This window comes from Microcaecilia unicolor, chromosome 2, assembly GCF_901765095.1.
Source record: "Microcaecilia unicolor chromosome 2, aMicUni1.1, whole genome shotgun sequence".
In the NCBI taxonomy this organism is placed as follows: domain Eukaryota; kingdom Metazoa; phylum Chordata; class Amphibia; order Gymnophiona; family Siphonopidae; genus Microcaecilia; species Microcaecilia unicolor.
Genome location: NC_044032.1, coordinates 232735111 through 232748882, shown reverse-complemented (window position 1 = coordinate 232748882; position 13772 = coordinate 232735111). Strand labels below are relative to the sequence as shown.

Here is a 13772-nt window from a genome sequence, read left to right as displayed (position 1 = left end):
ACTAGTGAAGCCATGCTGCCTCGGGTCCCGCATTCCATGTAGTTCAAGAAAATCCTCCTCTTTAGAAGCGTTTCCATTAGCTTACTCACCACCGAGGTCAGACTGACAAGTCTGTAATTCCCTACTTCCTCCTTACTTCCACTCTTGTGCAAAGGAACCACATCCGCCCTTCTCCAGTCCACCGGGACCACTCCAGTTTCTAAGGAAGCATTGAAGAGGTCCGTCAGCGTGAATAAACATGTGGATAAAGGTGAGCCAGTTGATGTAGTGTATCTAGATTTTCAGAAAGCTTTTGATAAAGTTCCTCATGAGAGATTCCTGAGAAAATTAAAGAGTCATGGGATAGGAGGCAAGGTTCTGGAGTAGATTAGGAATTGGTTATTGGACAGAAAACAGAGGGCAAGGGTTAAATGCTCATTTCTCTCAATGGAGCAGGGTGAAAAGTGGAGTGCCTCAGGGATCTGTACTGGGATTGGTACTATAAATGATATAGAAATCGGAACACTGAGTGAGGTGATCAAATTTGCAGATGATACAAAACTATTCAAGGTTATTAAAACACGTGCGGACTGTGAAATATTGCAGGAAGACCTTAAGAAATTGGAAGACTGGGCATCCAAATGGCAGATGAAATTTAATGTGGACAAATGCAAGGTGATGCACACTGGAAAGAATAATCCAAATCAGAGTTACCTGATGCTAGGATCCACCTTGGGGGTCAGTGCTCAAGAAAAAAAGATCTGGGTGTCACTGTAGATAATACGTTTACATCTTCTACTCAGTGTGTGGCGGCGGCCAAAAAAGCAAATAGGATGCTAGGAATTATTAGAAAAGGGATGGTGAATAAGACCGAAAACACTATAATGCCTTTGTATCGCTCCACGGTGCATCCGCACCTTGAGTATTGCGTTCCATTCTGGTCGCCGTATCTCAAAAAAGATATAGCAGAATTAGAAAAGATTCAAAGATCATCAACCAAAAAGATAAAGGGAATGGAACTCCTCTCATATGATGAAAAGCCGGGACGCCAAGAGACTGAGCCGGGCCGGGCTGGGCCGGGCCCCCCCCACAGATTGTTGCTGTCGCTGCAACTGTAAGTACCTTGGGCTGGCGGGGATCCCAAGGCCCCGCCAGCAGAAGCATCTTTCACCAGCACCGCTCTTCTTCACTCTGCCGTGTGGCCTGCCCCTGCTTTTTCTCTCAGGTTGCGCATGCTCGGTTTCAAAACCAAGCATGTGCAGCCTGAGGTGGGAAATCAGCCACTTGGAAAAAACGCTGGAGGAAGATCTCTTCTGCTGATAGGGACCCCTGCCAGCCTGCTGTGTCTGCTTCTCTGGGTCCTCCCCAGCATTCAAGGGGGGCCCGGTGCTGGAGTTTTCTCGCTCTTGCTCCTGTCAGGATGCGATCACCCAGGTCCTGTCAGGAGCAGGAGAGAGACCCCGGCACCGGGCCTCCCCTTGGAGGTCCAGGCAATTTTGCCACCCTGTCCCGTCCACCCTCCCCCCCTCCAGCAGCTTTGAGGAAAGGCTAAAGAGGTTAGGGCTCTTCAGCTTGGAAAAGAGACAGAGAGGGGAGATATGACTGAGGTCTAAAAAATCCTGACTGGTGTAGAACGAGTATAAGTAAATCAATTTTTTATTCGTTCCAAAAGTATAAAGATTAGGGAGGGGACACTCAAGGAAGTTACATGGAAATAATTTTAAAACAAATAGGAGAAAATATTTTTTCACTCAATGAATAGTTAAGCTCTGGAACTCTTTGCCGGAGGATGTGGTAACAGCAGTTAGTGTATCTGGGTTTTAAAAATGTTTGGACAAATTTCTGGAGGAAAAGTCCACAGTCTGCTATTGAGACACATGTGGAAAGCAACTGCTTGCCCTGGGATTGGTAGTAAGGAGTTTTGCCACGATTTGGGTTTCTGCCAGGTAGTTGTGACCTGGCTTGGTCACTGTTTGGAGAACAGGATACTGGGCTAAATGGACCACTGGTCTGGCCCCGTATAGCTACTCTTGTGTTCTTATATGCTAATTCAGATGTCTAGACCCCCAGTGTCTATGTATGTCAGCCTTTGAAGATTGGCAGTTTACAGCCACAGTAGATTTTTTTTGTCAGAATTATAGTAAAAACACAGGTTTTTGAACTAAAGCCAATATATAAAAAAAGGATAACCTACCTATCCCAACTCCATTCAGCTATCTGTACTACTGGGAATACAAACTTTTTTTTTTAAGCTGATACAATTCCAAAGAAAAGGTGAGCAAGAAGTACAGCTATTTAGATTGTTGGTCCTCTGGGGCCAAGGACACATTATGATTTGCTCAGTTATTTTGTTAACTTTGCAGATTTAGTCCAGTCTTTCTGTACAACTTCCCACACAAGTACAATGCTGTTATTTTTAATATCATCTTTACTCCTTTCAGGAAAAACAAAGCTGGATTTCTGCATTCCTTCTCTTCTGAAGCACATGCCTCCTCCACAACTGTCATGCACTCACTGCAGTAATTTTAGCCATACTACTGCATTTCCTTTTTTTTTTTTTTTTTTTGTTAAACTGCCATGTGGTTAACACTGTAGAAAACAAAGGAAAAAGTAGAATATGTTGCCACTAAGCAGCAGGCATAAAGCTAAGCTTTTAGAGAATGCACCTTTGAAGCTGCTTCTACCAAAGCAGGCAGGAAAGGACTTAAGGTGCATCCAAGCCAACTGATATGAGTGCTGTAGTTCTACAGTCACTTAGCTCTCTAGACAGGGAAGAAAAAGTTATCTTACCTGAAACTGCAGGACTGCAGGCGACTTGGAGACAGCTTTTCTCTTCTTTACAATTGCTTTCTTAGATACTGATTTTTTGCCTTGCAGAATTAAAAAGAAAAAGTAGCACTTCATAATGTTGTTTATTATACTTCATTTGCAAAACCAAATTACTACAGCCTTGAAAGTTAATTTTTAACTAACAGATAGCTGATGGTGTGTCACGTAAACAAGATGAATCAGAACTCAGCCCTGCAGAAAGTAAACACCGAGTCCAACCCTCTGGTGCAGGTCAAGCTTGTTCCAACAATAGACTCTTTTTGCTTTGAACAAACCAAGTTACCAAAATGCACCGTAAGAAAATCTACCGTTACTAGATGTTACTGCATCCACACTGCATTAAAGGTATGTTTACAATGTAATGGAAGAGGGTGGTAAGAAAATAATGCATAAATCAGGAACATAGGCAATGGAACAATAATGCCATGTTCTGTTGTTCTGGGTTGGTTTATTTAAAAAAAAGCATATGGTCCTGCACTGCTTTCTGTCCATTTAATCCACAGGACAGTGCCAGATGCCTGTGATTTAAAAAAACTAAAACAAAAAAACCAACAGCACCAGCAAGGAATCTTGAAGACAAATATGACTACTATGCTGTTGCCTCTCTTTTTTTTTCTTTGGAGGGGGGGGAGGGCCTGCAGACCAGCATACATATTAGCATTATGACAAGCAATTCTGTATAGCCTGCTCATTTTAGTTCAGAAGGCAGTGTCATACACAGGATCTGGTGGTGGTGGGGGGGGGGGGGGGGGGGTGGGAGGGATATTTTTTTTTTTGCTGTTTTGACATATCAGTTGCCCAAATCATGTTTTTCTCTTTAAAAGAAAGATGTGTTAAATTCAGTTGTGTTTTGTTCTCCTTTTGAGAATTTCTTTCTTTCTTGGCCCTGCCAGATCAACTATTTCTTTGAATTTCTACCAGACAGGATACCATGATGTTCAGAACCACAAGCACATAATGAAATTTTTGAGATGGGATAGTGACCAACAGTAACTTAAAAAAATAAGACGGGAAAGGGAATGGGACTTGATATACCGCCTTTCTGTGGTGTTTGCAACTACATTCGGGCTCATTTTCAAAGCACTTAGCCTCCCATAGTTCCATAGAAACCTATGGAACTTAGCCTCCCAAAGTGCTTTGAAAATATGCCTAATTGTATATTCAGGTACTTATTTGTACCTGGGGTAATGGAGGGTTAAGTGACTTCCCACTAGGCTACTCCTCCAATCCGTGTTGTGTTAAGGCTGAATATATTAAAAAAAAAAAAAAAAAAAAAAATATATATATATATATATATATATATATATATATATATATATATATACAGTGGGGGAAATAAGTATTTGATCCCTTGCTGATTTTGTAAGTTTGCCCACTGACAAAGACATGAGCAGCCCATAATTGAAGGGTAGGTTATTGGTAACAGTGAGAGATAGCACATCACAAATTAAATCCGGAAAATCACATTGTGGAAAGTATATGAGTTTATTTGCATTCTGCAGAGGGAAATAAGTATTTGATCCCCCACCAACCAGTAAGAGATCTGGCCCCTACAGACCAGGTAGATGCTCCAAATCAACTCGTTACCTGCATGACAGACAGCTGTCGGCAATGGTCACCTGTATGAAAGACACCTGTCCACAGACTCAGTGAATCAGTCAGACTCTAACCTCTACAAAATGGCCAAGAGCAAGGAGCTGTCTAAGGATGTCAGGGACAAGATCATACACCTGCACAAGGCTGGAATGGGCTACAAAACCATCAGTAAGACGCTGGGCGAGAAGGAGACAACTGTTGGTGCCATAGTAAGAAAATGGAAGAAGTACAAAATGACTGTCAATCGACAAAGATCTGGGGCTCCACGCAAAATCTCACCTCGTGGGGTATCCTTGATCATGAGGAAGGTTAGAAATCAGCCTACAACTACAAGGGGGGAACTTGTCAATGATCTCAAGGCAGCTGGGACCACTGTCACCACGAAAACCATTGGTAACACATTACGACATAACGGATTGCAATCCTGCAGTGCCCGCAAGGTCCCCCTGCTCCGGAAGGCACATGTGATGGCCCGTCTGAAGTTTGCCAGTGAACACCTGGATGATGCCGAGAGTGATTGGGAGAAGGTGCTGTGGTCAGATGAGACAAAAATTGAGCTCTTTGGCATGAACTCAACTCGCCGTGTTTGGAGGAAGAGAAATGCTGCCTATGACCCAAAGAACACCGTCCCCACTGTCAAGCATGGAGGTGGAAATGTTATGTTTTGGGGGTGTTTCTCTGCTAAGGGCACAGGACTACTTCACCGCATCAATGGGAGAATGGATGGGGCCATGTACCGTACAATTCTGAGTGACAACCTCCTTCCCTCCGCCAGGGCCTTAAAAATGGGTCGTGGCTGGGTCTTCCAGCACGACAATGACCCAAAACATACAGCCAAGGCAACAAAGGAGTGGCTCAGGAAGAAGCACATTAGGGTCATGGAGTGGCCTAGCCAGTCACCAGACCTTAATCCCATTGAAAACTTATGGAGGGAGCTGAAGCTGCGAGTTGCCAAGCGACAGCCCAGAACTCTTAATGATTTAGAGATGATCTGCAAAGAGGAGTGGACCAAAATTCCTCCTGACATGTGTGCAAACCTCATCATCAACTACAGAAGACGTCTGACCGCTGTGCTTGCCAACAAGGGTTTTGCCACCAAGTATTAGGTCTTGTTTGCCAGAGGGATCAAATACTTATTTCCCTCTGCAGAATGCAAATAAATTCATATACTTTCCACAATGTGATTTTCCGGATTTAATTTGTGATGTGCTATCTCTCACTGTTACCAATAACCTACCCTTCAATTATGGGCTGCTCATGTCTTTGTCAGTGGGCAAACTTACAAAATCAGCAAGGGATCAAATACTTATTTCCCCCACTGTATATATATATATACATACAAAATGAAACAAAAAAATGTGAAAGTTGTATTTTCTCTTAAATATCCTCCAGATTCTATGCACGTACTTCCATGTTTACCACCAACTATCATGAAGATAAAGAATATGCTAAGCTGCTGATCCGAACAAAAAAGTGTCTGAGAAAGGAACCATGATTATATCGCTGTTCTTGCTGACTTTGTATATGACCTTTATTCATTACAATATGTTCATAAGTGTGTGGTGCTACAGAGATTTGGGTCCTTTTAATAATGAATTAAAATTGCAGCACTATCAAACATGATTTAGGGCACCCTGTCAAAAGAAACCAGACAAAAAAGTTCCAAACAAAAAACGTTCCCGACATAAAAGTCCCTGACAAAATAGACTCCTGACAAAAGGGCCTGATGAAATATATTTACTGAGAAAGTCCACGGCTTGTCACGTGAAAGTCCTGGCACCTTATTGAAGGTTATTTTATCGTGTATATTAGGTTCTAATGCCATCATGATTTAGGGGGGACTAAATTCCCCGGGCCCAGCACCGGGGTCTCTCTCTCTCTCCTGATGATGGGACCTGGGTGATCGCGTCCCGACATGAGCAGGAGAGACAACTCCGGCGCCGGGCGTCCCCTTGCATTACCTGCCTAGCAGCTGCTAGGCCCTCAGGCCGCGCATCCTCAGTTTTGAGACCCAGCATGTGCAACCTGAGGAAAGCAGCCGCAGGGGCAGGCAATGCTGAGCAGAGGAAGGAGCCGTGCTGCCTGCAGCTGGCGGGGTCAGACAAGGTACTTCGGGCAGGCGGGTGCGATGATGATTCTGTGTGTGTGTGTGTGGGGGGGGGGGGGGGCGACCTTGCCCCGGCTCACTCAGCATTCCTGACCATCCCAGATGCAGTAGCAAAACATGACCAATGTTGGTCAGTTTGTGTTAAAGATAAGTGATCTCTGCTACTATATTAACTTATTAAAGTTTTAGTGATATTTTTCAAATAAAGTAATGGTTAGAAAATCTATCTATAAGAGTAGCAGGCTCATGTGAAACAAGTTGCTGCTGAGGTGTCAATGCTTTGGGTTAAGTTTTGTTTGGTGCTGGGTAATTTTTTGCTAAATATCCATCGAAAGCAGAAGCAGCTAGTATAAATATAAATAAAGGGGCTGCTGCTATACGGATATTTAGCTTAGAATTATCAGAGCTAAATAATTTAAAATATTGTACTAATTTCAATCTCTCTTTATTCTCCAATCCTCCAGCCAGCAGCTCTGTTTATTATTTCTCCATGTGAATGATATGGAGAAGAGAGGAGACCCCCCCCCCCTCCATTCCAAGCTGTTTCTGCAGCATAGGATACCTACTGTGCCATGGAATGAATTATTCTGGTTTCTTGTAAAATAAGTTACTGGCAGTAGAAAAGAGAAAGGTTCAACAAAAATAGTAAGCTGTTCATTTTTAGTTTGCCCACTAAAGGACACCTGGGACCTCCAAACTCAACAAAGAGATGCATTAAGTTCCTGAGATGAAAGCTTAGTGCACAGGTAGATCCAATGTGTCACAGTGGGGTAAACACTCTCTGCCTTTGCCTCCATAAATATAACTGGTGCAGTGTGTGGTGCTTCCTTTAGACCTGTGGTTCCCAAACCTGATCCTGGAGGCATCCCAGCCAGTCAGATTTGCATGCAGTGGAGGCAGTGCATGCAAATTTCTCTCATGAATATTCATTGTGGATATCCTAAAAACCTAACTGGCTGGGGTGCCTTCAGGACCAGGTTTGGAAACCACTGCTTTAGACAACTCCAAAGCTTAGATTTTTCCTTCCTCAGAAAGGTATAATTTAGGGATAACCATTCATTAGTGAATATTTGGTTTAGTGCACTTTAAAAAAAGAAGTTCATACAAAATCAATTTAATGTACTTTAACTCAAAGGCACATTTATTTGCATGAAATAAAATTCTAACACACATTAAAATATTTTAACTGATCATTTTTACTCTGTTTGTAACTGTACTATAGTTACTGTAGCAATTTAGACTTGGCTGATGCTACTGCAGCACTAATTACAGGCTCAAACAGCAAACATCTCTAGTTTCTGAAATAATGAAATATTTTAATTGATATCTTCTGATAGTAACATGACATGCACTTGCAAGAAGAGACGATTTCCATACCTGGTGTGAAGAATCAGTAGCAAAAAGATTCAAACTAGACAGAAAAAAAAAAGGCAAGAGAGAAAGAGGAAGCGCAACAGAAATCAGACAGACAGAGCTTGATAGCATGATAGCTAGAGAGAAGGAACTGTTCATTCATGGTTTCATGGTATGCAAGCAATGAGAACTTGTAGTATATTCATTTGGTCAAACCAAACTGAGATCCACTTCACTATAGACAATATGAGAGTACTCAACCACAAATAAGTGAAGAAAAAAACCACTCACAATTCAAGGAGGAAAAAAGATCTCGTCAAACTGCGGCAATAAATATCAAAAAGACACAACGCTGTTTCCATGGCTCTTCTTGCCCACAGTGAAACAAGTAATCATAGATCAAATACCTCCTGAAAAATTACTGTAATGACATTTTGTGAGCACTACTCTGACAAAATCACTTCAAGTGCTGACAATAGCGCACATAATATACAAAAAAACAAACTTATCTGAGTAGTGCTGCATTTGTGTTATCAGTGGCTCCACCTCAGCAGAAAAACTTAGAGCAGTGTGGTCCCGACGGACCCATTTCGCATCAGCTTCATCAGGAAACCACACTCATGGTCGTGCTTATTCTGAAAAATAAAAAAACATCAGTGAAAACCACACAAACAAACAATGCAAAAGAAAAAACCATGCAGAGTGCTGAAAACTAACTCTGGCCCGCTGGAGGGTAGTCATTCCACTGTCAAGCCACAAGCAAACAGCGGAAATGACGTGGCGGCTACATTTAAAAAGACCGTCCAACATAGATTGCCCAATGAAAACGTCATTGATTAAAAAACACCGCAGATGATGTAAAAAAAAAAAAAAAAAAAAAACGTGTAAACCAAAAAAAAAAAAAAAAAAATCTAAATTTGAGTCATGCAGATTTAAAAAACGCTGCCCAATGCATGGTTGAATTCAAAAAGACTTCAAACGACATCATCTGCGGTGTTTTTTTAATCAATGGCCCTTTCAGTTTTCATCTGGCAGTCTATGTTGGGCGGTCTTTTTAAACATAGCTGCCACGTCATTTCCGCTGTTTGCTTGTGGCTTGTCAGTGGAACAACTACCCTCCAGCGGGCCAGAGTTAGTTTTCAGCACTCTACATGGTTTTTTCTTTTGCTTTGTTCGTTTGTGTGGTTTTCACTGATGTTTTTTTATTTTTCAGAATAAGCACAACCATGAGTGTGGTTTCCTGATGAAGCTGATGCGAAATGGGTCCGTCGGGACCGCACTGCTTTAAATATTTCTGCTGGGGTGGATCCACTGATAACACAAACATAGCACTACTCAGATAAGTTTCAGTTTTTTGCATATTATGTGCGTTACTGTCAGCACTTGAAGTGATTTTGTCAATGAGTAGTGCTCATAAAATGTCACTACAATAATGTTTTCAGATTTTTGATCTATGATTACTTGTTTCATTGTGGGCAAGAAGAGCCGTAGAAAGAGTGGTGTGTCTTTTTGATATTTATTGCCGCAGTTTGATGAGATCTTTTTTCCTCCTTGAATTGTGAGGTTTTTTTCTTCACTTATTTGTGGTTGTTTATTCATTTAGAACAATTCAATTCTGTGAACGCTACAAGAAAAACATGTTGAAGCAAGTACTATAAATATTATTAATGTTATATATAAAATGATAAATTTAATGTCACCTACATGCAAAGCAACACAAAGCTCTGAAGGGCCTTTGGGGGATATTTGCAGTTTAAATTGTTAACCCTTTTGTTCTCAATGTTCTTCCTTTTTCACTTACCAGATTTGTGCTTCTTGTGTTTGGTTTTCTTTTTAATAAGAAACAAGGTGCTCTGGATCTCAGGCTTGTAAGACTTGAGTGAGTGAGACTGAAGGCCATCCCACTTTTCCTGTGGGTTCTCATTCAGAATATCTTTTAGTTTCTTTTTTTTCTTTTTCTTTTTTTTCACTCGCACCTTGGCAAGTTTCAGCTTCTTGTGGTTTAGCAGCGATTGCTCCAGGATGATATCCCTTGCCTTTCTGTGACAGTTCAGACCCAGGTTGTCACTGTGGCTTCCATTCACATGGACCTGGCACATTTTAAGAGCATTCTCTTTCAATGGGCTGGGTTCAATTTTTACTAGGGGAGTCTCACTATACTTTTCCCCATTTTCCACAATTCTGACTTCTCCTGGGCTGAGAGGCTCCCCATAGCCAACCATCTCTCCAGAGCAGACTAGCTTTTTCAAATTTTCTTTACAGCAGCCAGTTATCTTGGTGTCACAAGTCCTGTAAATTTTAATTTCACAGCTGGGTCTTATTTCTTGTCCTGTAGGAATACTGCAGCCATTGATTTCCATGTCTGGTGGACAGCATTCAGGAGAATCAAAATTCACATCCAAATCTATCTTGGGACTTGGTATTAGACTCTCCTCACCAATAACCTGGACCTCTCCATTGCTCTTGTTGGCACACTCATGCTTTATCTTCTGCAATTTAATTCGTGGTGGTCTTTGTATTCGAATAGGTTGGACAGGAAATTCAGGTGCCTGAAAAGGTCGCTGTTTGTATATTCTTATGTCAGCCCCGCAAAACTGTGGAAAATGGATGTACGCGTTCTCCTGGGAATCATACCCAAGGATCACCTCTCTGCACTCATGGATAGGCTGCCCAAGTACGGAGTCCTGCACTTCACTCTGCGTCTCATATACAAAGTCACAGAGGCCCTTCAGCAGCCAAACCTTTTGGTAGAAGGGTAACTTGTGAAATGGTTTTTCCTCCAGGGGACTTGTTTCACCCAGAACTCTAAAGAACTCGGGGCTTAGGCCAAGTTTCTCAGCACAGGTGTCAGGGTTTTCTGCTTGCCCCACTACAGTATACCACTGTTGTACTTTCTGCCGGAGTGCTGCCTCCCATATTCCATATGGCAATGTGGGTTTCCGATGTAAGCCGGGCCTGCGATGTGGTGGACTGAGCAGGGATGTCATAATCTTTGACAAGAAGGCGCTGCACTGTGGCATTAGCAGACAACGCTCAAGCTCATAAAAAACTATTTCAGGCAAGTTTAGAATCTGTTGAGCTAAGCAAAGGAAGTGGCCGATGGCTGGAATTTCCCACATGGTCTCCATACGAGTAGGCATTGACTGTGAAAGAAGATTTGTTTCCCATTCTTCTATCTCTTTCTGGCTGACTTCTTCTGCCTCTTTCCTTTCTTGCTCTCGAAGCCTATTAAAACAAAAATAAATACTACACAATTACATTTATTCAAACCTCACTGCAGTCCATCACAAAATTAAAAGCCAGAGATAAAACATTACAAAGACAGATGTGACATGTAACTTTTCCAAACTCCAGAGTAAGACTGACACACCAGGTATTCCTACCTTGCACTAAGGCTAGTTACGGTTCTTTTGGACAGTAAAATACAACTGCCACTATCAACCTAGATTCTACCAGGCAGTCCTGGATATATACTCTTATAAACAGTAAATATCATTTATTCACCCTCTGGGAACCTCTTATGGTAAGAATTACATTTTATTTATTTATTTTACTGTTTGGCTGCTTCTATTTTTTTTAGCAATTTTCATCATCATTTTATTTTATTTTTTTCATTCAAAACCACTTTAAAAATAATACACACCTTCAGGGTACCTCTTATGATTTTATACTTATTTTGTAATCTTTGGTGGCTCTTATTTTTAGTGTTTTTAATCGGACTCATTCTTACATTCACTTTGTGCTAATATGCAAATTGCAGGCACAAACACCCTATGGGAAGCTTGATCTGAGGCAGAAGTGACCCTCTGGTGCCTTGAACAGTGCTGGGAAGGAGCCGGCTGTCCTGGTACATGTGGATACCAATGAGACAGGAAAATGTGGGAGGGAGGTTCTGGAAACCATATTTAGACTCTTAGGTAGAAAACTAAAATGTAGAACCTCCAGGGCAGCATTTTCAGACATGCTTCCTGTTCCATGTGAAGGGCCCAAAAGTAAGGAAGGCTCTGAAGTCTCCATGCATGGATGAGACAATGGTGCAGGGAGGAGGGATCTAGATTTGTTAGGAACTGGGCAACATTCTGAGGAAGGGGGAAGCCTATGCCAAAAGGATGGACTCCACTTTAAATGGGATGGAACCAGGCTGCTGGCCCCAACACTTAACAAGGAGAGGGAGCAGGTTTAAATTAGGAAGGTGAGGGGGGAGTCGACAGTTGCTCTGAGTGCATGGTTCGGAATGAGGTATCTTTGAAGGATACTACTATAAACAGGACATTTAGGGAATCCCAAAAGAGAGGTTTCAAAGGTGAAAGATAGTCAGGAGTGTAAAGGTATAACTTAGCAAAGTTTGCAAATTATTCCTGTCAACTTCTAAGCTGCTTAAAGATGCAAGGAAAACACACACTTTGAAATGTTTATGTACAAATGCTAGAAGCCTACAAAATAAGATAGGAGAGTTAGAGTATATAGCACTAAATGAAGAAATAGACATAATAGGTATCTCAGAGACCTGGTGGAAGGAGGTCATTAGAACATAAAAGCCAAAATGGGTCACACCAATGATCCATCCAAGCCCAGCATCCTGCTTCCAACAGTGGACAATCCAGGTAACAAGTACCTGACAAACTCAAATAGTAGCAACATTCTATGCTACCAATCCCATGGACTGCAGTGACTTTTCCTCCAGGAACTTGTCCAAGCTTTTTAAAAACCCAGATACACTAACTGCTGTTACCACATCCTCCAGCAATGAGTTTCAGAGCTTAACTATCCTTTGAGTGAAAAAAATATTACCTCCTAATTGTTTTAAAAGTATTTCCATGTAATTTCATTCTTTATATATTTTGAAAGAGTAAAAAATCAACTTACTTTTATCTGTTCTACATCATCAGGAGGTTGTAAACATCAATCATATCCCTCCTCAGCCGTCTCTTTTCCAAGCTGAAGAGCACTAACCTCTTTAGCGTTTCCTCATATGAGAGGAGTTCCATCCCCGTCATCATTTTGGTCGCTCTTCTTTGAATCTTTTCTAATTCTGTTGTATCTTTTTTGAGATATGGCGACCAGAACTGAACACAATACTAAAGGTGAGGTCGCACCATGGTGTGATAGAGGCATTATAATATTCTTTGTCTTATTTTTTATCCGTTTCCTAATCATTCTTAGCATCCTGTTTGCATTTTTGGCCGTTGCCACACATTGTGCAGAAGATTTTAGCCACTATGTTACCAGGGTACAAATTATATCACAATGATAGGGTGAATCAAATTGGAGAAGGGGGGGGTTGAGCTGTATATGTTAAAAAGGAATTGTGTCACATAAAATAAAAATTCTGCAAGAATCATACAGCAACGTGGAATCCTTATGGATAAAAATTCCATGTGTAAAAGGATACGATATAGGGCTATGCTACCATCTGTCATGCCAGATCAATCAGACGGATGAAGATATGTTAATAGAAATTAAAAAATCTAGCAAATTTGACAACCGTATAATAATGGGCAATTTCAATTACCCCAATATTGACTGGTTAAATGCCATATCACCAGGGCCACTGAAATAGTGCTAGGGAGGTAAAATTCCTAGACGTAATAAATGAATGCCTCTTGAAGCAATTGGTCCAGGAACCAGCAAGAGGGGGAGCTATTTTACATCTGGTCCTTAGTGGAATGCAGGATTTAGTACAAGAGGTAATGGTGTTGGGTCTGCTGGGAAATAGTGATCACAACATGTTCCAATTTGACTTAATATCTATCACAAGGTACAGATAGTTGGAGGTCATCTCAGGAGATGTCCTGAAGGAGAAGGAATTCTAGCCCCTTTGTCCCCCATTCTCACAATGATTCGGGAGTATAAATTTGCTATTCTTTACTGTCGCCATTTGCTTAGGGTAGGTTTTCTTCTCGCTTGT

At 41.5% G+C, this 13772-nt stretch overlaps 1 protein-coding gene across 1 annotated transcript in view; it reads right to left on the bottom strand.

Annotated features, from left to right (window-relative positions):
- KIAA2026 (KIAA2026 ortholog) overlaps nt 1–13772 on the bottom strand; it is a 130539-nt gene that overhangs the window by 45100 nt on the left and 71667 nt on the right. The window contains exons 3-4 of the mRNA XM_030193788.1: nt 9666–11089; nt 2770–2849 (exon numbers count right to left, since the gene is read on the bottom strand). Of these exons, the coding sequence (XP_030049648.1) occupies nt 2770–2849; nt 9666–11089 (1504 nt within the window). The remainder of the gene's footprint in view (nt 1–2769; nt 2850–9665; nt 11090–13772) is intronic.